Source organism: Ipomoea triloba, chromosome 11 (genome assembly GCF_003576645.1).
Source record: "Ipomoea triloba cultivar NCNSP0323 chromosome 11, ASM357664v1".
Lineage (NCBI taxonomy): Eukaryota > Viridiplantae > Streptophyta > Magnoliopsida > Solanales > Convolvulaceae > Ipomoea > Ipomoea triloba.
The window spans coordinates 19,366,829-19,390,461 of NC_044926.1; the positions used below are offsets into that span (position 1 = coordinate 19,366,829).

A 23,633-nucleotide genomic window follows, 5' to 3' on the forward strand; every position below is an offset into this window, starting at 1 on the left:
AAACTGTCTGTTTCTGATAAAAATCCACCTGTGCCTGATAATGTTTACCCAGAGTCTGCCGTAATATATAGTCCCCATCAACTTGAACCTCCTGCTTCACTATTCTCCAAACTCAATCTGTTTAACATCATGGATGAACACTGAAGATCAACTTCTCTTACAAATAGATTGTCTATTCCCTTGAACATCCCTCAGAATACAAAACCCTCACAAGATCAAATTCTATCTCTACCATCATCACGAACCACACACACAGATAACCCTGAACATCAAAAGTCTGAAACTCCTCTTCCCATCCAGTCAGAAAACTCACATACTGACGAAACTAGGTCTGAACCTCTATCTGAACCAAATCCAGAAATAACTCCTACCAACCCCATTGATGATTATCCATTAGACTTTGAGTTTGAAACAGGAAATCCTCTAGAAATACAAGTTGCAGAACTGACTGATGAAGAAGACAATCTGCCTTTGTCACAAGTGAAGAAGAACCAAGAAAAGGCTAAAGGAAAGAAGAAGATCCAAGAAGACCAAGCTGACAAAAATCATGTGGCAAAGATTCAAGTTTTTCCTGCCCCTGCCACAAGGCAAAAAACCAGATCATCCAAAGCTCAACAGGAAAAGGAAACCCCCTCACCAGCTCGAAAAACAAAGAAAAAACTGTCAATTGCTGAACAACCTGTCCCCCTGAAAACCACTGCAAGTAAGAAGAGAAATAAGAACACCACTCCAACTCAACAACCTGAAAGCCAGCCGGATGTCTCTGCTGTGACACCCCTTGAAATAATCACCCCTCAATTCATATCTGATGAGTATGCAACAAGATGGGACTCCACAAACAAAAGGAAAATCTTGAGCGAAAGGTATCTTGATGTTGAAAAGTTCAAGTCTGAGTGTCAACTCATGCCAGTATTCGAAAAGCTGAATCTTGCCAAGTCTGTCACAACCCAAAGGAGCTACCCACCTATAGCCATAAAGGAATTCTATGCCAACCTAATGAAGAGCATCAAGGAGGCTAGATCACTACAGTATGGACGAGTTTGGCTAAGAGGAAATGAGTACAGTTTTGATACTCGCACCATCAACATGTATCTGGATATTGATGCAAGTGATATTGAGGACCCGGTCATTGGAGCAAACACCATCACAAAGGTCATTACAGGGGGAACATACAGCTATTGGCCTGCAGAAACCAACATGCTACCTGCATAATCCTTGACAACAAAGTATGCAATTCTACACAAAATAGCCATGACAAATTGGATGTCGAATGAACACAGAGCAGGATTAAACTTACTCATGGCCACCTTGATTGATCTACAAAATCGGAAGAGGTATTCCTATTGACTTAGGCGATATAATCTTCAAACATGTGGCCTCTTTCAAGAAACCAGAGTCAAAGGAAAGCAAAGTGAAACTACCTTTCCCCTGCACAATCTATGGTGTACTAAGTTCGCAAGGATTCAGACCTGAGCCAAATGAGCCTATGGAAGCCCCACAAGTTAGAACAATTGATGCCAGACTCAAAACAAGGAACTCATGTTCTTGACATCTTTCCAGAACATGCAAGTAGCTCAGCCCCAGCTCTGAACCTTGATGCACCGTTTACCAGCAAACTCACAGCCCAGAACCTTGATAAAAGCATCAGAGATCTTAACATGATCATACAGATACTTGTTGAAAAGAGAACAATTGAGATGCAGTTACGTGAACAATTGAGATTGAGAGACCAAGAGATGACTGCTACTGTCGCTAAAACACCCACTGATCCAATCATTGCACCTGAAGCTGATTCCACTGCACCTGAAGCTGATTCCACTGCAAACAGCCAGGAGGATGAGTTCTCAGAATCTGATTGATTCTTTTCTAATACCTGGGTTGCCTTTTCTACTTGGTCTTGCTAAGGAGTCTTGTGGCTACAGATTCACAAGTTCCTGGCAATAGGGGGAGTAGGAACAACCTTCTAAACATTGGTTACTATGGTTACTTGGTATTTTTTTTTTTTGATGAAGAAAGATAGCCTGAAGACCCCACTTGCTCTGCCAATGGATTATTTGTAATAGGGTCTCATGTTAGTTAGTTTATGGTCCTTTTGTTTTGTATGATGATATAATCATCCTCATATTTTGTTGGTTTGATTCTGTTTTTTTTTTTTTTTGGACTATGTTTTGAATGAACGCTGTTTTTAACTATCACTGATGTTTTAGGAAGATTGTTGTGAATTTCCAAGAAACTTGCTACAAAGGGGGAGATTGTTAATAAAATTACTAAAAAGAAAAGAAAAATATTTGTGAAACCCCCTAAGTTGTAACAAGTCCTTGTGACAATTTTGTTAGTTCAGCTGATAGTTCAAAAACAGGTTCTCTTGTGATGTATTAGGTTTCCTGTAGTTCAGCAAAAGGCTCAGAAGACTCAGAAGACTTTAAAGACAGCTTACTGAACGAAACACTGAACCAAGACAAGGAAGACAAGAAGAGGAATCAGAGTCAGTTACGAAGGCTTCAACAAACTTAACCGAATCTGGGCAAGATATATATGAGGAAAAATTCCCAAAGATATTAACTATTCAATTCCAGAGTATACAAAAGATCTGAATGTGAAAGTTTCCTCACATGTGATAACGAGAAATCTTGACAAAGCTTACCTTTGATTCAAGATGCATCTTCCTCATGAAGTTTTGGGCAAGCAATCACTCTGAACGCCAGTTGTGCTATAATTGAGGGGGAGCCTCAATTCAAGAAGATCGGGAGATCAAGTATTCTTCAACTCTTCAAGGTTGAACTCTAGAATGGTGATGATGAAGATTTCTAGAGTTACCACGTGATTCTCTACTGTAAACTTGTGGTACATTTTCAGAATTGATCAATGAAGAGTTGGGCAATCAGAGTGATGCCCCCCAGATGTAGGAATTGAGATTCCGAACTGGGTTACCAATTCTCGGTGTTCTTCCTGCTTTATTATCTTTTTATACATTAACTGCTTAATACTCTAAGTTCGTTTCGCTGCACTAGTTCAGTAAATAGTTAAAGGTCATCTAACAAATCTAGCAATTAGATTTAATAGTTGGAAGACTCTTTTACAATCTTAGACCTAGGACACGGAAGTCTAAGTTTTTCACTATCCATGCTCCATTATAACATTACTGAATTGAGTTATTTGTATATATGTGTGTGTGTGTGAAAATGTGATTATATGTGTATATATATGTTAAAATGTGATTATATATGAATGTAGTGTTTAAGTCTTAAATTTTGCAAAAAAAAAAAAAAAAAAAAAAGAAAAGAAAAAAGCCTTATATATATTTTTTTGAATTTTATGTATTTATGAATGTACTGGTAATTATTAAAGTCTTAATTCTTGAATTTATGACTTTTATGAGTTTTTATTATATACCTTAATGCTTTGGGATACTTTTATTAGTTTCCCCTTAGATTATCTTAAAATGCAAATTTGAAATGGTAATTTGATATGCTCCGTTGTCCTTTTGATAGTCTAATGCTTTTGTTTACTAACTGGCTGCATTATACTTTTATTGTTGTTTGTTGTAAGGGGTCCTGACTTCTGATTAGCAGGCAAATGAGTACCAGTAGATCACTGGATCAATATTTGCTTAGTTTTGGATCAATACAAAACTCTTAGTTTTTCCCTCAATCTTATTTCACTAAGCTTTGTTTAGTTTGTCTCTTTTAGTTATTGTAAATTTGTAATTAATTAGGTAATGTATTTTGCCCTTTTGGGTTGTAGTGCACCGTATTTATTGTTCTGCATATTTTACGGAGTATCTTATAGATTTGTTTTTAAATTTTGCATCTGTTTTCAGAATTTTCTTACATAGATTTAAATTTCCAAAAATTTTAAAGTTTTTAAAACAATAGTAAAAGTTTGGGTTCCTAAACCCGACCCGACCCAAACCGTACCCGAAACACCCGAACCCGAAAAGTACCCGAAAATTTTTGGTTCGGTTTCGGACTGTAAAAGAATAGACCCGAAATACTTTGGGTGCCTATTATTTGCACGGGTCGAACCCGAACCCGACCCGTGCCCACCCCTAGGAACACCCTATTACAATATTGTATCGTCCATCTGGCGCCAAACTAGGATGCCAAACCTATCGTCTTCAAGGATTTGCTGTATGGCCTCGGGGGGATGGTTAAGAAGGGTAATGCCCCTTTGGCCGACTGTCGATTTAGCCAAGGTATCAGCTGCAGTATTGAGTTCTCTTGGGGTAAAAGTGAGATGCCATAGCTCAATATTCATGAGTTCGCGCCTACATGCATGCAAGATATTATCCGTTAGGTTTCTGAAACCCGTCCCTTGGGTGATCGCATCCACAATTCGTTTGAATCGCTCTCCAAACAAATTTGTTTGCCACCCAGGATTTTTGCAAGTTGTATGCCTTTGAGTAACGCCCATGCTTCAGCTATTTGTGCTTGACAGGTTCCGATGCCGTAAGTGAATCCTCTCAGCCGTTCCCCTGTTCGTTCCTAGCGAGTCTGCTGTAGCTTTCCTTATTAGAAACAGGGTCAAAGCTACCATCCACATTTATTTTATGTAAGAACAATAATACTGTCTAAACATATACAGAATGAATCTACGAGTAACCTAACCTCGTAATAGCGGAAGCATAGATCGTGTTGATCTCCAGCCATAGTTGATGCCTTGTTGTGTTGCCTGTGTTAGTCGTTTTGTCTCACACTTGACTCAGAACCCTAGATGGTGTACTGGTATTTTCTAGGCAGTGTGAGTACCGTGTTTGTAGGTATTATATGATTGCCAGCCCTGCATCCAATCAATGCAGGCTTATATAGGCATATGATGGATTGGACTAAACCTAGATGTTCAATCTAACCTATAGCTTAATGGGCCTAGTCTACTTGCACCACATTATACCAGCGGCAAATTATTGGGTGGACCATGGTCCACATAGCTGTGTGGACCATGAATATAAGGTACATTTTTATTATACAAAAAGTACATTATTTTTGTACTGAAGGTACATTATTTCATAGTATATATAAAATAATGTACTTTCAGTACTTAAATAATGGACTTTATGTACAAAAATAATGTACCTTTAATATATTAAAATGTACATTTTATATATGGTCTACACAACTGTGTGGACCATTGTCCATGCAATAATGATTGATATAATATATATTGTATTAGGGAAAAGTGTTACAGTCTCCCACTTGGTGCAAGTACTAGCACAACTCTCATCAAAGAACAAAACACACGAATCATAGCGATATGTCTTCTGCTCGACAGAGTAATATCTTCTATGCATCACATGCATTTTTATTCCCCAACTTAAGTCCTTTATGAACAAACCCAACATTTTATGATCTCTAAGATCATTAATGTTAACTATGTCTTAAGTAGAGATCTCTTAGCATAATGCTAACTATGTTCCATGACTAGTTTTATAACTTAACTTAAGCACTACCTCTAAAGGCCAAGAGCTTGGAGTTGACACGTCTGTCACTCTCACTCATCAAAATAGCCAAAAGATAGTTTAGTCATAGAAGCATTCCAACAACTTAGACAATAAACTAAAATTCTAAGTCCATAAATGTGGAATTTTAAATATACACCATAACTTCCCAAATAACTTCAAGGTCCACTTTATAATGAACTGAACATTATGAGTCTTACTTTTATGTCTTGCAAAATTATCTTGAGCCCTTATAAATCAAAATGGCCCAGGATCAATTTTGAAGAATATAAAGACTCTATTAAATGCTAAAGAATTTATTTAAATAACAGTGTATCACAAGTTAAATGTTTTGTTCTAATAAACTCCTTAATATTGTTACAACATTGTCATAAATATGTTGCACAATCAAATGTTCAATTATTTGAACTTATGAATTTATGTGAACAAATACAATATTGATACTTGTGGAATCTTTAGTGGAGCATCTTAATGATCTTTTTCTAAATGATCACTCCCACTGATTAAAATATTCTTCAGCAGAATTGATTTGACCAACTAATGATATACGTACTTAGAATTGATTTGACCAACTAAATAATGAAGATATAATTCCCCACCATTAGTTGGGCATACTAAGTAATCAATATTTGGTTCCAATCCAACTAAAGTAATAACTAATGAGGACATGACTCCCCACCATAGTTGGACATACTAAAATAATAAAATACACTTTCCAAAACCCAGTTGGAATTTGGCTCGAAGAGGTACATTTTATTCTTGGAAACCAAAATAGGTATATCGAATATATCACGTAACTTACTACAGTTAGTCCAACTAACCAAGCAAGATTCGCGAAATAATTAATAAAGGTGGTTAAATTTTGGGAAGTAACTAAATACATGTTTTGCCAATGCAAACCATGAAAACTTAGAAGTATAATTGAACTAAATTTATAAATTCTAAGAAATTGTGATAAAATTATTATCTAATGAGTGATGGATTTATTGACATAAAACTTGCTTGTGGGCTAAAGTTTTAATTCTATCAAATCCAATTAAAACCCTTATGATAAAATTTCATCTCAATTATTAAATAGACAGAAGAATCTAGAGACATAAAACTTGCCTGTGGGCTAAAGTTTTACTTAATTAGATCCAACTGAAATTTTATGATAAAACAATTATCAAATGAGTTGAAGAATCAAGTGATATGAGGCTTGCATGTAGGCTAAAGTTTTAATCAACGAGATTCATTACAACTATTATGATAAAGCTTAAGAAATCATGTTCTTTTTCTTAATCCCTGTGGGTAAATTAAGAAATATGATCTAAAGTTTGCATCATAAAATTAAACGTTATGATAGAGATGTAAATTATTTATAAATAACCATAAAATAAATAAATTTATTTATTTCTATCATTATTGATAAAACTACTAAACTACGTTCCGATACATAATTGCATGTGGGCTAAATTATGATCATAGTCCACTATTTAATCCTAATTAATCATACAAATATAACGAAATTGCCTGTGGGCTAAATTCCATCATATTAAATACAATTAATTACAAATGATTTGTCTAAAACTTTATGTGATCAAGATAAACCACTCAATATATAATTTTAACTGATTAAAGAATGTTGTGGTTACTCCCCAACCAAATTAAAATTATAGGATCACTAGACAATTATCAATTCAATGCCTAACCTTTATGTGATTCAAGCTTAAGAGAAATCAGTAAATTAAAGATACTATGGCTATTCTTTAATGAACTGATCGAAATGAAATCACATTGGCAAGGAATAAAAAAAATAAAAAACAGATTATACCAGATCGTGATGAGAAAATCCAAATATATGATATTTAATGGGACTAGTGGCACAAAATGTTCTTAAGTCATGGCCATAAAACTAGTATGCCTCCTCAATTCATATGCACTCAATGTATAACTGTGTGGGGGTATAAACCTCAAATTTGGAGGGTATACACCAAAATTGCATGGTTCACCTATGATTAAAGCTTAAATGGGTGAACTAAATCAACTGACCAAATGTGCTAAGTTCAGGCACTACCGTAACTAAAGTTTATGCATAAGTCCAATTTAATTAGGAACTAATATAATTCCATCCTAAATTTATGCATTGCTAAAGGCATAATAAAAAAAATATTTTGCATAACAAAATATTATGCGTTGGACAAATTAATATGCATAAAAGTAGGCATTTAACTCATATATTCTAAACAAATCGCATAACTTAAGATAATTTTTAATATAAGCTTTTAAAGCATAAACTTAATATTCAAACTCTAATGAGTCCAAACCAAAGAGACCCAAATTTTTGAATAGTAAAGTAATAAATATATACTTTGAAATTTCAAACTTTAATCCCATTAAAATGGTTTAATACATAAAGATCAAATTTATGAGAAATAGACCGAATTTACAAATTCCAACAATATCTAACCAAAAGTATATATTGTCATTTGTAAATCAAACTCTCACAAACTAAAATTGCATAATTAAACTTAATATTATGCACTTACAGGGCGTTTGGTTGGGAGGAAGGAATTAGGGGGGAAAAGAATTGTAATTCGGTGGAATTACAATTCATTGAATAAAGTAGGAATTGAAATTACAGTGTTTGGTATGCAGAAATATGAGTAGAGGGAATTGAAAGGTAAGAAGTGACAAAATGACTAAAATACCCTTATGTTGTGGTAGTAGTAGTAGTAGTAGTAGTAGTAGTAATTCTTTCAAAAAATATTGATAATAATAATAATAATAATAATAATTCATTCAAATAATAATAATAATAATAATTCTTTCAAATAATAATAATAATAATAATAATAATTCTTTCAAATTTAAAAAAAAAAAAGACAAAGATTATGGGAGGAGGGACAAAATTGTCTTTACACCAACAAATTGCCCCTCCTCTCCACCGAATTGCAATTCATGGGGGGTACCCCATGAATTGCAATTCAGCATTTGGAGGGAATTGCAATTCTGCGGAATTGCAATTCCCTCCAACCAAACACTGTAGTTTGGGAATTCATTGAATTGCAATTCAATGAATTGCAATTCCTCCCAAACTACATCCAACCAAACAGGCCATTAATGTGATTGAATGTATAAAACTAACTGAAAAGTATGAACCAACTAGAAAGTGTGAATTTTACACTAAATATTCTTTATTCATACTTAATCAATTATGGGTCTAACGTACTAAAATCATAATTCAAAGAACTTAAAGAATTATGCGATTAGTGGCAATAGCCAGTTGCCTTAGTAAATATGTTTTTCCAAAATTACTGAATTGATTCTCCATAACCCAATTAATAATATTATTATCATTAATGGCAAATTACAAATAATAAAAAAGCAATAGCCATAATATTATTATCACATTAAATAGGAGACTAAATATAAAAAAAAACAATAGTTAAAACCACTAACTGTAGAAACATTCTCGGATATAATTTTGAAACTTAATAAAATTTAAAGTCCGAAAAATGCCAAGAATATAATAATGACCAAAATATTTTCTTAACTGGAACACTGTCACATAAACTTAATTGGAAACAATTCAGGATTTATAACTGAATACCATATTAATATTAATGGTTTTGTTGGGCGTCGGCAGGGTTGGCCGAGTTCAGCCCCTACTCGATTCGAGACGTGGCGCTGTGGCTTACCATGGAGGGATGTGGTTAAATGGTTAATGTCCACCTACCTATCACCAATTGGTTTTAAGTAGGATATGGCAACCAGATAGCCAAAGAACTCTGTGGTTAAGCGTGCTTGAAAGCATAGTGCAGCGCTGAGATCCATCAATTGGTATCAGAGTAGGTCACGGGTTCGAATTGATGGCGAGGCGAAAGCCGAGTCCAGTTCCAGGTGGGATGTGGGCATAGGTCAGGCGGACCGAGTCAGGCATGCTGCATAGCTGGGCTTGGTGATCAAAGGTTGATGCAAGTGTTGGGAGGGGGATTGTTGGGCGTCGGCGGGGTTGGTCGAGTTCAGCCCCTGCTCGATTCGAGACGTGGCGCTGTGGCTTACCATGGAGGGATGTGGTTAAATGGTTAATGTCCACCTACCTATCACCAATTGGTTTTAAGTAGGATATGGCAACCAGATAGCCAAAGAACTCTGTGGTTAAGCGTGCTTGACTTTCGACAGTCACGGGACCCTGGGAAGTAAGCATAGTGCAGCGCTGAGATCCATCAGGTTTCATTAATTAACATATTTGATGGTAATAATCAACATTATAACCACCATTAATATTTAACAATTGACAACCAAATTATGGTAAGACACCTTCTTAAGAGAGAGTAACTGAAGTACATAATATTACCAAAACTGAATGGTGGAAACGGAATGAGTACGGTTTGGGTAAGTTTTATCCACCCTTAATGACAAAACTACCAAGCTATATGCCGATGCATAATCGCAGTGGGCAAATTATAATCATAGCTTAGTATTTTATCCTAATTAACCCTTTAAATATAACAAAATTACCTGTGGGCTAAATTTCGTTATATAACGCAGAGTTAACTACAAGGTTTCTTGCTTAAACTTTATGTGATTAATCCTTAATATGAAATTTCAGTAAATTAAAGATGTTGTAGCTACTATTTAACTGACCAAAACTGAACATAATCACAATGGCAAGGGTATTTAAAGCCTAATCAAACAAATTAAACCAAAACATGATAGACAATCATTAGGTATACTCCCAGGAAAGTTGGTTGGTGCTAAGACTACATTAAAAACCAACTCCTTAGACAGAGTAGCATCGCAAGGGGACTAGTAGCAATATGGTGGTTTGAGCCAGCAAGGCGTGAAAGCCAGGGCCAGGGAACTAGTATTCCTCCCCAAGAAACTTCCCTAAATAATGTGTTCTCATATTTGAAGTAAAATCGTTTGGTTGATCTATATAAATGTAGATTGACCTAAGGATAAGACTTTAAATAGGGTAGTACTATGAAGAGTTTATGTACTTTATGTGCTTTGAAATCCTCCAAAAGAAATGGAGTATTGACTGAAAGAGTAAGAATATACATAATCTATTCTTAAAGGCACTAAATTCACCTAAAAGGCTCTAAATTCAATTTTAATGAAGATGCTTTTCTAAAGGCATAATTATAACAATCAAATAATATAATTAGTGCAATAAAAAAAAACATATATAGCATGCTCAGATTATGCATATTACGAACTCAAACTCCACAATTAAATATTTAAATTGTAACACTGAATACAATTTAAACCGAATATTCAATATTAAAATTAAAATTCAAACAAATTAAAACTTAATAATTTGTTCAAAATTGAATAATAATTTAATTATGAATTTAATACCACAATGAAGGAAAAAATTAAATGGCATTAATATTCCAAAACAAGCAATTACCATACATATTCTACATGCCATAAATAATATACAATATTAATTAAGGTACTATTAATATGCAATATTAAACCAAATAATTACCATTTACCAAAATTAATATGTATAATATTACTATATATTTACCATTTGCCAAAAATAATATATAATATTAATCAAGGTAACATTAAGATGGCAATATTTAAATCACATAATTACCATGTACAAAGATTAATATGTAATTAAGTATTAAATAAGGCAAACAAATATATATGGTAAATAAAGAAAATTCATTATCCTCACGCAATTTCCAACCAAATATATGATGAATAAAGGAAAATTGCAAAAAACACTTTAATAGGAAATGTACCAGGAAGCAGGAAAACTGCATCAACTTTCCAAAGCGCATCTTTGTTACCAATGTGCCGTTCTCCGTTTGTTGCAGCAACCACCATTGCCAGTCATCGCGTCTAGCCGTTGTTCGCGACACCTCCGCGCACCAGAGGAATCGCGCAGAGACGCAGCAGCTACAGTCCGGAGTCTATATCGCCTGAAGGAGGATGGAGAGGCAGCAGAGGCACCGGTTGGGAATCCAAAGCCATCGCCGGCTCAGCGTCCCTCCTCGCCGCAACGCTAGGACCACCGACACTCTGGGTCCGCTGATGCCGTGATCGCCGACGCTGCGCACTGCTTGTGACTCTAAGGCTGCCATCGTTTTTCGTTCATCCATGGACGGTGAAGCGCCAATCACAAGCTCAGAGTTCCCCACGACGCCACCACTATGTGACTACGTCATAGCAAGTGGACACTGCTCCGTCCAAAGTCCGGCAACGTTAAGCTCCCATGATCGATAATAGAAGAGCAGCGCAAATTCCAAAAATTCCTCCAACCGCAATTAATAGAATGAATAATATTACGGCAACAAAATTTGGTTAATAATTCATAAAAGCAAACACGATAATATTTGAAATATGCATAAAGTTCTCAAAATAACAAAAAATTCTTAGAAACATATTTCGACATTAATTTCAACCAGTCACAAAAAACATAATTTCAGAATCCAAAAGAAATTAAAATTGTGCTTAATGCTAAAAAATAATAATTTTTAGCAGTCTAAATATTAAACTTTAACAGTCCAAAATCGTATACAAAACACTTAATGCATATGAAAACTTAATATTGTTTTAGGCAAACAATCATCCAGGCAATAACCAGACAGAGATTATAAAGGCTCTTGATACCAAATGTAAGAACAATAATACTGTCTAAACATATACAGAATGAATCTACGAGTAACCTAACCTCGTAATAGCAAAAGCATAGATCGTGTTGATCTCTAGCCACTGGTATTTTTTGGACAGTGTGAGTACCATGTCTGTAGGTATTATATGATTGTCAGTCCTGCATCCCACCAATGCAAGGCTTATATAGGCATATGGTGGATTGGACTAAACCTAGATGTCCAATCCAACCTATAGCTTAATGGGCCTAGTCTACTTGCACCACATTATTAAGGCCCACAATATATAATATATATTGTATTAGGGAAAAGACTTACATTTTAATCCATCCCACTAGGGGCTTTTGTCATTTGATCAGTTTCTAAGAATTACAATATGGCTGAGGGCTTGTGATTCTCGTTTTTCCAAAGGCTATGTTGATTTCTTCCTCCTGAGCTTGCACCCAGTAGCTTCTCAGCCCTACCCCAAATCGTTTTCCATTGAAGATTATGTCATTCCTCGATTTCCATAGCCACAAAGCTGTCATTGCAAAGATAACTCTATTGTTGTTTTGTCGATTGCCGCCATTGAATCCCTTGATCCCTACATTGAACCATTCCACAAAGGGGAGGCTTTGGGTTCTCTGGAGCCTGCTTGGTAACACTTATTCCCAAACTTGAATGGCTTCTCGGCAATCACGTAATATATGCTCTGTAGATTCCACTTTATCGGCGCAAATCCTGCACTTGTTACACTCTGTGAAGCCCCGTTTTGCCCTGTTCATATTGGTCATAAGCCTATATTGTCTTGCTAACCAAAGAAAAGTGTGAATGTAGCTCGGGATTTTCAGTTTCCAAATATTACTCCAAGCATTGGAGCCATTGGAATCTGATGTCTTTGTGATTAGTGAGTATGCTGAAGAAATAGAGAATTCATTAGTCTTTTCATCGCCTCATCCAAGCATATCTTCGTGTTCGTCTCCTTCTATTAACGTAACAGCTACAAGTTTATCAATTAGTTTCACCGGTAAAATGTTAGAGAATTTTTGAAAATCTCATCCAACTAATTCAATCTAGTAGTCCGCAACTCTAGCATAGAGTTCTGGTAGGTGGAGATTAACCAAGATGTGCTCAACAAAAGGACAGTAACCTAGCCAAGAGTCCAACCAGAAGAAAGTGTTTTTGTCGTTCCTCACCATCTTTGTGGTGCCTTTTATGAGAAATGGAGCTGCTTTCAAACTCCTTTCCACGCATTTGACATTGATGATTTAGGTTGCCATGTAGATGGGTCGGGGCTGTGTATGGCATATTTAGCTTTTATAACTGACGGTAATAATGTGTTACCGGTATGTTTTGTATTATGAAGCTCAATATAAGAGTACAATAGTGTGTTAGAGTACAAATGAGTTCAGTATATGTTTTTTGTCTAAGTTCAAGTGTCGTGTCCCTGCAAGTGTTGTAAGTGTCCTTTATATTCCTGAGCGCAATGTTCCATCTTCAATGCACAGTAAATGGAGCATCAATGCTGAGCGCAGTAAAATGGAGTATCAATGCTGATGAGCCGTTAGAGTGCCGTTGGAGTGCTGAGGAGCCGTTGGAGTGAATGCTGAACAGCTAGTTTGAATGTCCACTCATTGTCTTGGGTCTGCTTGCCTGATTACTCTGTCACTAGTCCCCCCACTCCATAGCCAACGAGAGCGATTGAGGTAGTTTTGGAGTAATGACTTGTGCGAAAATTGTTCTTGTTTTTGTTTTTGTTTTTGTTTTTTTTTTGACCACGTGACGGTCGAGGCGTGACCATGGCCGAAAGTAGCCGAGGTCGGGACTCTGTCAAGGGTGGCCGAGGCGTGACCTCGACCGAAAGTGGGTGAGGTCGGGCGCGACCACGACTGGCCAAGGCGTGACCTCGGCCAAAAGTGGCCGAGGTCAGCCGCAACCACGACTGGCCAAGGCGTGACCTCGGCCGAAAGTGGCCGAGGCCTGACCTCAGAAAAACACTCTTCCGTCAGGTAGCTAGCGGGATCGGATCTCGTGTCGGCCCTAAGGGATTAGAGTGTGGTGTTTTTTGAATCCAAGCCTTTGGCTGGGCTCAGAAAAACACTCTCCCGTCAGGTAGCTAGCGAGATCGGATCTCGTGGCGGCCCTAAGGGATTAGAGCTTAGATTTTTTATTATTATTTTTGTTTTTTAACAAAATTGATCAGGGCAGACCATGACCAACTACAGGGTCCTTTTGCTTATGGAGGTGAACGCACAAGTGAAGGAGGCGGATGCACAAGTGCAGGAGGCGGATGCACCAATGGAGGCGACAGACGCACTTGAGGAGATAGATGCACCAGTGGAGGATGCGAATGCACAAGTGCAGGAGGCGGATGCACAAGTGGAGGAAGCAAACGCACTTGAGGAGGATACGACTCACTTAAAGAGGCGGCGCTGCTAGAGGAGGTGACGTAGCGCTGCTCGAGGAGGTGACGCTGCTCGAGGTGGTGACGCTGCTCGAGGAGGTGACGCTGCTCGAGGTGGTGACGCTACTCGAGGAGGTGACACCGCTCGTGGAGGTGACGCCACTTGAGGAGGCGACGCTGCTCGTTGAGGTGACACCACTTGAGGATGTGACGCTGCTCGAGGAGGTGACTCTGCTCGAGGTGGTGACGCCGCTCGAGGAGGTGACGCTGCTCGAGGAAGTAACGCTGCTCGAGGTGGTGACGTTGCTCGAGGAGGTGACACTGCTCGAGGTGGTGACGCTGCTCGAGGAGGTGACTTTGCTCGAGGTGGTGACGCCGCTCGAGGAGGTGACGCTGCTCGAGGTGGTGACGCTGCTCGTGGAGGTGACGCCACTTGAAGAGGAAGCGCCACTGCTTGGAAGTCCACGGCTTGGATGAGAGTAGTGTTTACTTGATAACGCCACTACTTGTAAGTCCACTGCTTGGATGGGAGCAGCGTTCACTGGGTAGCGCCACTGTTTACAAGAGGTGAACGCACAAGTGAAGGAGGCGGACGCACTTGAGGAAGAAGCGCCCGTGGTTGTTGTTGAGTTGGCTACGGAGATCACCCTTGCGGCGATCTCCCATGCGATTACTGTTGAGCTATTTACGAAGATCACCCGAGGGGTGACCATTGTTCACTCGATGAGAACCATGAGAGCTGCTGGATCCGGGATGACCGTTGTTCACTCGATGAGAACCATGAGAGCTGCTGGATTCGGGATGACCATTGTTCACTCGATAAGAACTATGAGAGCTGCTGGATTCGGGATGACCATTGTTCACTCGATGAGAACCATGAGAGCAAGGCTGGATCCGAATTGCACCATCGACAGTGATGAGATGAGCTGGGTGTTTTGTGATTTGTGAAAAGTGTGGCTTGATGAGCAGGAGGCGAACGACACTTGATGAGCAGGACACTGCTTGAAGAAGGCGACGCCATAGAGGTGTTTGTGATGTGTGAAGTTTGCCTGAGATATGATCTCGGCTCTCAACGAGAGCACCAATGACGGTAATAATGTGTTACCGGTATGTTTTGTATTATGAAGCACAATATAAGAGTAAAATAGTGTGTTAGAGTACAAATGAGTTTAGTATATGTTTTTTGTCTAACTTCAAGTGTCGTGTCCCTGCAAGTGTTGTGAGCGTCCTTTATATTCCTGAGCGCAACGTTCCATCTTCAATGCACAGTAAATGGAGCATCAATGCTGAGCGTAGTAAAATGGAGTATCAATGCTGATGAGCCGTTAGAGTGCCATTGGAGTGCTAAGGAGCCGTTGGAGTGAATGCTGAACAGCTAGTTTGAACGTCCACTCATTGTCTTGGGTCTGCTTGCGTGATTACTCTGTCAATAACTTCTTTCTAGAGCCCCTCATTGTTTGATTGTAGTCTCCAGTCCAGTTTAGTTAGGAAAGCCATATTCATATATTCTAGGTTCCTGATGCCTAAGCCTCCACGATTTTTATCTTGGGTGACCTTGTTCCATGCCACAAGGTTGCAGCTTCTCCCTTCACTGGTACTACCCCATAGAAAGTCACGTATCAGTTTCTCAATGGCTTTTGTCACACCATTTGGAAGTATGGTGGTTTGCATTGTGTAGAAGTGGATGGCTGATAGAACAGACTATGCTAAGGTTCTCCTTCCAGCGAAAGAGAGGGTCTTGCATGGCCACCTTGCGAGTTTGTTAATTCCGTAGTCTACTGATAAGCCCATCAAATGTATCAATCTTCAGTTTACCGTGTAAGGAAGGAACACCCAAGTATCTGCCTAGATCTTCGATTTTTGGAATTTCCAGTGTGTCTTTAATTTGGAAATAGTGTTAATCTTTATGAGCAAAAAAAAAAACTTAGGGTTTGTTTACCAACAGAAAACTGTTTTCTGTTTTCTAATTTTTCAGTTTTCATTCCCTGTTTTCTATTCTCTGTTTTCTATTTAGAAAACTTGTTTACTAACACTTATTTTTTCAAATTTATTTTTTAGATTAATGTTATAAAATTAACATAAGTTTAATTTCGAGGGATTTTTATAACTAATATTTTAAAATATATTTGGTTTAAATATAATATATATAATTTTTACTTTTAAGTTCAATATATGTAATTTTTATTTATATTTGATATCCGAACTAAATTTATTTTTGTGTATAGCATAACTAAAAATGTATATGAACCAATAACCTATTAAGTTCACATAAAATTTAGTTTAGATAATATTAATATTTTTGGAGCTAATATTTAAAATATTTTTGGATATATTCATTTGAATAACACGTATATAATATATAATTTTTATTTTGAATTCTAATATAATAATAAATGTGAAATTTCGATATCCAATATTTGGACCAAACTTGTATCCGATATAACATAATTAAAAATATCCAAACTAATAATCAATTGAGTTCAATCGAAATATAAAACGTGGTATAGATTTTAATTTTTAATTTTGATAATGTGAATGATGTATAATTTTAAACATAAGCAAATAAGTTATGTTTAAATAAGTAATTTAAGTAGAAAAGATAAAAAATGATGATAAATAAAAGAAGATGATAATGAATGTAATTATAGTAATGAATAAATATGTGGTTATAGTGATATATAGTCTAATAGATGATAGATGATTCTGTTTTCCATTTAGAAAACAGTTTTAAATAGTGTTTCAATTTTCTAGAAAATTGAAAAATTGTTTCCTGTTTTGAAAATGGAAAACTGTGCTAATAAACATGTTTTCTGTTTTCTAATTTTCCAGAAAACTGGAGAAAATATTTTCTCAACTGGTTGAAGCACAAAGAGTCAATCGCCCTCATGATCTCTCATATGGGAGAGTTATTACATGTCATCTGCAAGGTGCTTGCCTGCTTGGTCATTTTTTTTTTTTTTTGAGGGTTTATTCAACCTTTTTCCGAAAAAAAAGCGAAAAAAAAAACTCAAATTTCTTTATCTAAGCTTTTGTCTGTTTTATCCTCTCCATAATATGTGCAGATGCTTCATTCTCAACTCGGAAAACGCACTGTTTTCCGTTCTCCCCATTTGTATGGAACTTCTGCTTCATTCCAATTCCATGGCAGCAAAGGTTTCATTGCTTCATCAATACCGCCGAAACGGACAGCCAACTTCAGCTCAACGACATGGTACGCCGACAAGGAGGGAGAAGAAGCGGCATACGCTTGTGCTCTACGAAAATGCGTGGAGACTTCCAACTTAGGTTACGCGAAAGCAATCCACGCAAAGCTCTTCAGGACGCCCCGCATGGCTTTCTCTCTGTATCTCCACAACCATGTTCTCAATGCATATGTGAAATGCGGGGACATAGGGGGCGGACTCAAACTGTTCGATGATATGCCGGAGAAGAACGTTGTATCTTGGACTGCCCTCATTGCGGGCTTCGTGCAAAAGGGTTTTCCTGTTGAGGCGTTCTCTTCGTTTTTTAGGATGCACAGCAGTGGAATAAAGCCGAATGAGTTCACCTTTGTGAGCGCACTTCATGCGTGTTCATTTGCGGATTCTTTGAGCTTGCTACACTTATGTCAAGTGTATGGGTTGATTGTTAAGTTTGGTTTTGAGTCTAATATTTATTTAGTGAATGCTTTCTTGACGGGTTTGTTAAGGCATCATAGATTAGAAGAAGCAAAGGAGGTGTTTGAGAATTGTTCAAATAAGGATAATGTGACCTGGAATGCTATGCTGGATGGTTACGTGCAGCTTTGCTGCTCAGAATTACCTAGGTTTTGGCTTAGGATGATAAGAAATGGTGTTGGACCTGATAAATTCACTTTTTCAAGCGTGCTTACCGGATTGGCTGAGCATCCGAACCTTGAAATGGGTGTGCAAGTTCATGCTTGGCTCATAAAGTGTGGCCATGGGAGTGAAGTGTGTGTGGGGAACTCTTTGGTGGATATGTATTTGAAGAGTCAAAGATTGAGTGAAGGGTTGAAAGCATTTGAGGAGATACACTTAAAAGACGTGCGCTCCTGGACTCAAATGGCTGCAGGGCTTTTGAATTATGAGAAGCCAAGCTGGGCTCTTCAGGTTGTTGGAAAGATGAGAATGGCTGGTGTGAGGCCTAATAAATTCACTCTTGCAACTGCGTTTAATGCATGTGCCAATCTGGCATATTTGAAAGAGGGGGAGAAGCTTCATGGGTTGAGAATCAAACTGGAATATGATATTGATGTTTGTGTGGATAATGCCTTGCTTGACATGTATGCAAAATGTGGGTGCATGGATGGTGCTTTCATGGTTTTTAAATCAATGAATGAGCGCACCATTGTTTCATGGACAGCAATGATAGCGGGGTATGCACAAAATGGATGCCCAAAAGAAGCCCTTGAAATCTTCCATGAAATGAGGAGCAGAGGGGTGGAGCCTAATGTTATTACCTTAATATGTGTGCTTTATGCTTGTAGCCAAGGGGGGCTTATTGATGAAGGGTGGAGTATTTTCTCTTCAATGAGCCGCGAATATGGTATTGTTCCTATACAAGATCATTATGCATGTATGGTGAATCTCCTTGGCCGTGCCGGGCGTATCAAGGAAGCTGAGGAATTAATTCTGGGAATGCCATATCAACCAGGTTTGTTGGTCTGGCAAACCTTGCTTGGGGCATGTGTGCTTCATGGGGATACAGAAACTGCTAAGCGAGCTGCAGAGAAAGCGTTAAATATTAACAAAAACGATCCTGCAACGTATGTATTGTTGTCAAACACATTTGCTAGTTTGCACCATTGGGAAAACGTGGGAAATCTGAGAGAAATCATGGAGAGTAGGGAAGTTAAGAAAATCCCTGGTTCTAGTTGGCTTGAAATAAACAGAGGGAAATCACTACTTGAAGCACTTGGAGAATATGCATAAAGAGAAATTGACAATGATGGAATGTTTTAGCACCATAGTAGTCTTCTCACTGGTGATAACTCAAATGAAAATTCCCTTGTACAATAGAATGGCAGTGAAAGTGCAATCCATTCCACCAAGATTGAACTTGCTGTGTCTTCAATGTATATTAATGGATAGTACATGGATTTTCCTCCCTCTCATGGTTGTAGAAAAGGTATCATGTTGCCCGCATGAGCAGCTCAATTAGCCACAGAGATGAAATTTGTCACAAGAGACCAAGAATCGAGTCTAATTAGCGGCAATGTGAGAGTAATCTCTCAAAATGGTGGGGGCTCCTTGTACGCAGTGAGCAAAAAGTCTAGTCTCTGTTGGTCAGTTGAGTCACCGTGATTTATTCCTTCACAAACAGTCGGGTCAGGGTGTGTGGGCGCATGAGGTGGGCGATTCCACATTTTGTCACAAGAAAAGGTAACATGTCAGATGCTCTTTAATGAAGGAAAGAGAACAAACAATTAAAGAAGTGGAACTTTCAATATTTGTGATGCAAAGTATTCTTTTAGTAGACTCAAAGGTTCTTTCTTAACCTAGCAGTCCTAGCTGTACGGATGGGACTATAATATTGAAAGAAAAGTATAGAACCTAAACCTGAAGGGAAAAGAAGATAGGAATTACTAGCCTTAGACTCAAGTTGGACTAGAGTGAAGATTTTATTTCTTCGAAGAGTCATGTAATACATTTTCTCTTCTTATTTGAGATATATTATGTGCAATTAAGAAGCCACTTCTTGCTAGTCTCTGGCTGTGAAATATAAAGGTTATTGTGGGTTATCAGCAGTGCTAGACTCATCCTCATCATGGGTCAATAATTAAGTTTTGATTGAACTTTGAAATTTACCATGTCCTAAGAACTATTATTGTCTCCTAAGCACTGTACTGTGAATTTTTTCTCACCCTGAGAACCTCAGATACACACACACTGTGACTGTGTAATTGCTTAATGTTATAGGTCATTGATGCAAGAGTTATGCACTTCTCTATTAGGATTCATGGAAAAAAAATGATATTTATTGCTTCTCTATTTCCCTTAAATCTTGTTCTTTCAAAGCAGAGCTCTTTACAAGGGGTCAACATTTATATCACGGCATAGTTTTCTCCATGTTAGATTTTTCACTTTTTGATAGGCCAAGGTTTGAGATGGAAGGTGTATATGGTTGGTTACATGGAATTGTTTTGGCATCTCAGAGAACTGCTGTCTGCCATGCTCTTGTACTTTAAGGGGCTGGTTGAGGTATTAGAATCATTGCCAAATTTCTTTGGTCAAATTTTCTTATTAATAGCAATCAGCATGGGGCCTGTCATTGCCCGAAATGTTCACAATATGACTTTACTGCTATTTTTTGGGACGAGGGAAATGCTTAACCACTACTCAAGGGTGTACATTGCCTTGTTACCCTAGGTTAGATGGTCTAGTTGATCGACTCAAATCAAGAAGGCTGGGACTCAAATTCGTGACCTTGTGGTTATCATTTTTAGAGATTTTAATCTAAGCAGAATAATATTTTAGCTTAACAATATGAGAATAATTTATATATTCATCATAATTTTACTTTACATTTTACAATATGATTTATATATATATTAACTTAATTTTTATTAATATTTGAAATTAATTATGTTGCCATATAATTCTCTAAAATATGTAATTGTAATTATATTGATTAATTTGATGATAATATCTTTAGGACAGAAGGGCCAAATAGGCTTATGTAGTACAACTGATTGTTCATCCAGCACCATGAACTACAATATGGTCCATTTAGACCCTCAAACTTATTATTTTGGAGCAAGCAACTTCTCTAACCAATTTGTGACTTGTAATTGCAGGTATTACAGGTCATCTAGAGTTTCGGCGAACCTTCGCCTAGCATGCGACCAAATTTCGGCAACTAAAGTCATAATATCAATGACTAGCAACCGTTGACTGTCATCGCAGGTCGCGTTTTGGCGAAGAAGGCTGGTCGCCATCTCCGGCGATTGGAGATGGCGACCAATTGGTCACCATGGCCTTCTCTACTGTCGGAGATGGCGACCAAGTTGGTCGCCTTTTGCACGGCCAGAGAAGGCGACTAGCCATCTTTGGTAGAACGCGATCGGCGACAGCGACAGTCAACGATCGTCGGTCATTGATATTGTGACTATAGTTACAGAAATTTGGTCGGATGTTCGCCGGAGGTTCGTCGAAACTCTAGATGACATGTAATACCTGCAATTACAGGTCACAAATTGGTTAGAGGGTTTGCTTGTTCCAAAATAATAAGTTTGAGGGTTTAGATGGACCATATTGTAGTTCATGGTACTGAATGAACAATTAATTGTAGTGCATAAGCCTATTTGAGTTTGACCCTTTTGCCTATCTTTAGATTCAAACACATTTTATATAAATTTTAACGAAGAACTATTTATGATAAAAATGAAAGTCAATGACTAAAATCAGTAAAAACCCAATAGTCACGATTACAGTAAGGGGTTTGTTATTATCACTTTTTATCGAAGATGCTGAGGCTTTTCAGCTGCAATTAGAATGACGATTTCATGGGGCTAGAAACTAAATAATCTTATATATGTTGTAATAGACCTATCAGCTCAAACATATTAATCAAGAAAAATTTGCAGAGGAAAAGTAAAAGACAAAGTAAGTAGAGATGGGGGGTAATACTTTATTCATCTGTGTATCTCCTTCTAAACAAGAGTCTATATATATACAAGGTGATTAAGAATGTCATAATGGTAATAATTACAAGCTGTTACAAACGTTACAATACTATATAATAATGTCCATAATAAATATTTATAACAATATATTCTTGAAGTTAGAGGGTTTGTATTTGGGGGAAAAAAAAGACTAAACAACTTCTTGAACTATTTGACAAAGTTCAATTGACTTCTGAAAACTTGGAAAATGCCTTCTAGAAATATTTTCTGACAAATGAGTCATTTTTCAAAAGATATTTTTCTTTTCGGTGTTTGGCTGCACAAAGAAAAACTGTATTTTTGTGTTTGGTTCATTTTTTCGGAAAATAAGCTGGAAAATGAAAAGAATTGTAGAGCGTATAATATATTACAAATTTCTCAGGTTAGGACCACAAAAAATATGGCTCGCAAAATTGCGAACTTTACTCTTGGCCCTCTAAGTCCCGCGGGCCAAGCCCTATATATATATATATATATATATATATATATAAAAGTCATGATCAGGTGCGGCCGTGCTCTCCCGTGTGGCCGTGCAGTTCACACCACTCAATGTTACAAAATACACCACTCAATGTTAAGAAACACACCACACAAATATGCATTGTGGCGTGTTTCTTAACATTGTGGTGTGTTTCATTGTGGTGTGTTTTTTTAACATTGAGTGGTCTATTTCGTAACATTCAGTGGTGTGTGACCGCACGGGAGAGCACGGCCGCACCTGAAATTATTTCTATATATATATATATATATATATATAACATTTTAAAAATTTTAAAATGTAATTTTATTTTAATTTTTAAATAAACGAAAAAATTAATATTATTTGTAAACTTTACTTTTTTTTTTGAACTTTGAATTAATATTAATTTTTGTTAGACTTTAAAATTGGATTTCAAATTCATAATGTTAATATTTATAGACTTTACTTACTTTTTTGAACTTTGAATTTCAAAAAAAAAAAAAAAAAAAGCGATGTCGGCCCCATGTGGGGCGGGCTAGGGTTGCATGAACCCTAACCTGCAGACCAGTGTTGTAGAAACTAAGGGGGTGTATTTGATCAAGACTTTTAAAGTGATGGATTTTAATTGACTTTTATAGAGTTCTTGTAGACTTTCCTAGAATCTTTCTTTCATCAACTTTGTAAAAGTTTATAAATATCCATATGATAAACATTTGTAGACTTTTAAAAACTTTTTCATATTAAAAATTCTACAAAAGTCATTAAAACTCTAAATGAAATACACCATTACAAACATTCCATAACTTCTATTAATATATTATTTATAATTTTCTTACAAAAATATATTTTTATAAATAATAAATAAATTAATGCATTGCAAAAAAAAAAATACAACCAATCGTAATTACAAAATATTTTTATATTAAATAAAACCTTAAATAATACTCCCTCTGTCCCATTTTACCTGTCCTATTTACTATTCATTGGTCAAACCAACTCTTTCTTCTTTGCTTATTTTCTTTAGTAATTTATTATTATTTTTAAATTTAATTTTTTGT

General features: G+C 36.9%; 1 protein-coding gene across 1 annotated transcript; it reads left to right on the forward strand.

Annotated features, from left to right (window-relative positions):
- Nucleotides 1-11,193: 11,193 nt before the first annotated feature.
- LOC115996035 (pentatricopeptide repeat-containing protein At1g50270-like) lies at nucleotides 11,194-20,254 on the forward strand. Its single transcript, XM_031235180.1, has 2 exons — nucleotides 11,194-11,412; nucleotides 17,515-20,254. The coding sequence occupies exons 1-2, from the start codon at nucleotides 11,194-11,196 to the stop codon at nucleotides 19,381-19,383; spliced, it is 2,088 nt and encodes a 695-aa protein (XP_031091040.1). The 3' UTR covers nucleotides 19,384-20,254.
- The last annotated feature ends 3,379 nt before the right edge of the window (nucleotides 20,255-23,633 follow it).

Excerpts from the sequence above, each read along its gene's own strand:
- LOC115996035 (XM_031235180.1), top strand. The coding sequence starts at position 11,194 with ATGTACCAGGAAGCAGGAAAACTGCATCAACTTTCCAAAGCGCATCTT. Across the intron at positions 11,413-17,514 it reads GAGAGGCAGCAGAGGCACCG|ATGCTTCATTCTCAACTCGG; the intron begins GTTGGGAATCCA and ends TAATATGTGCAG.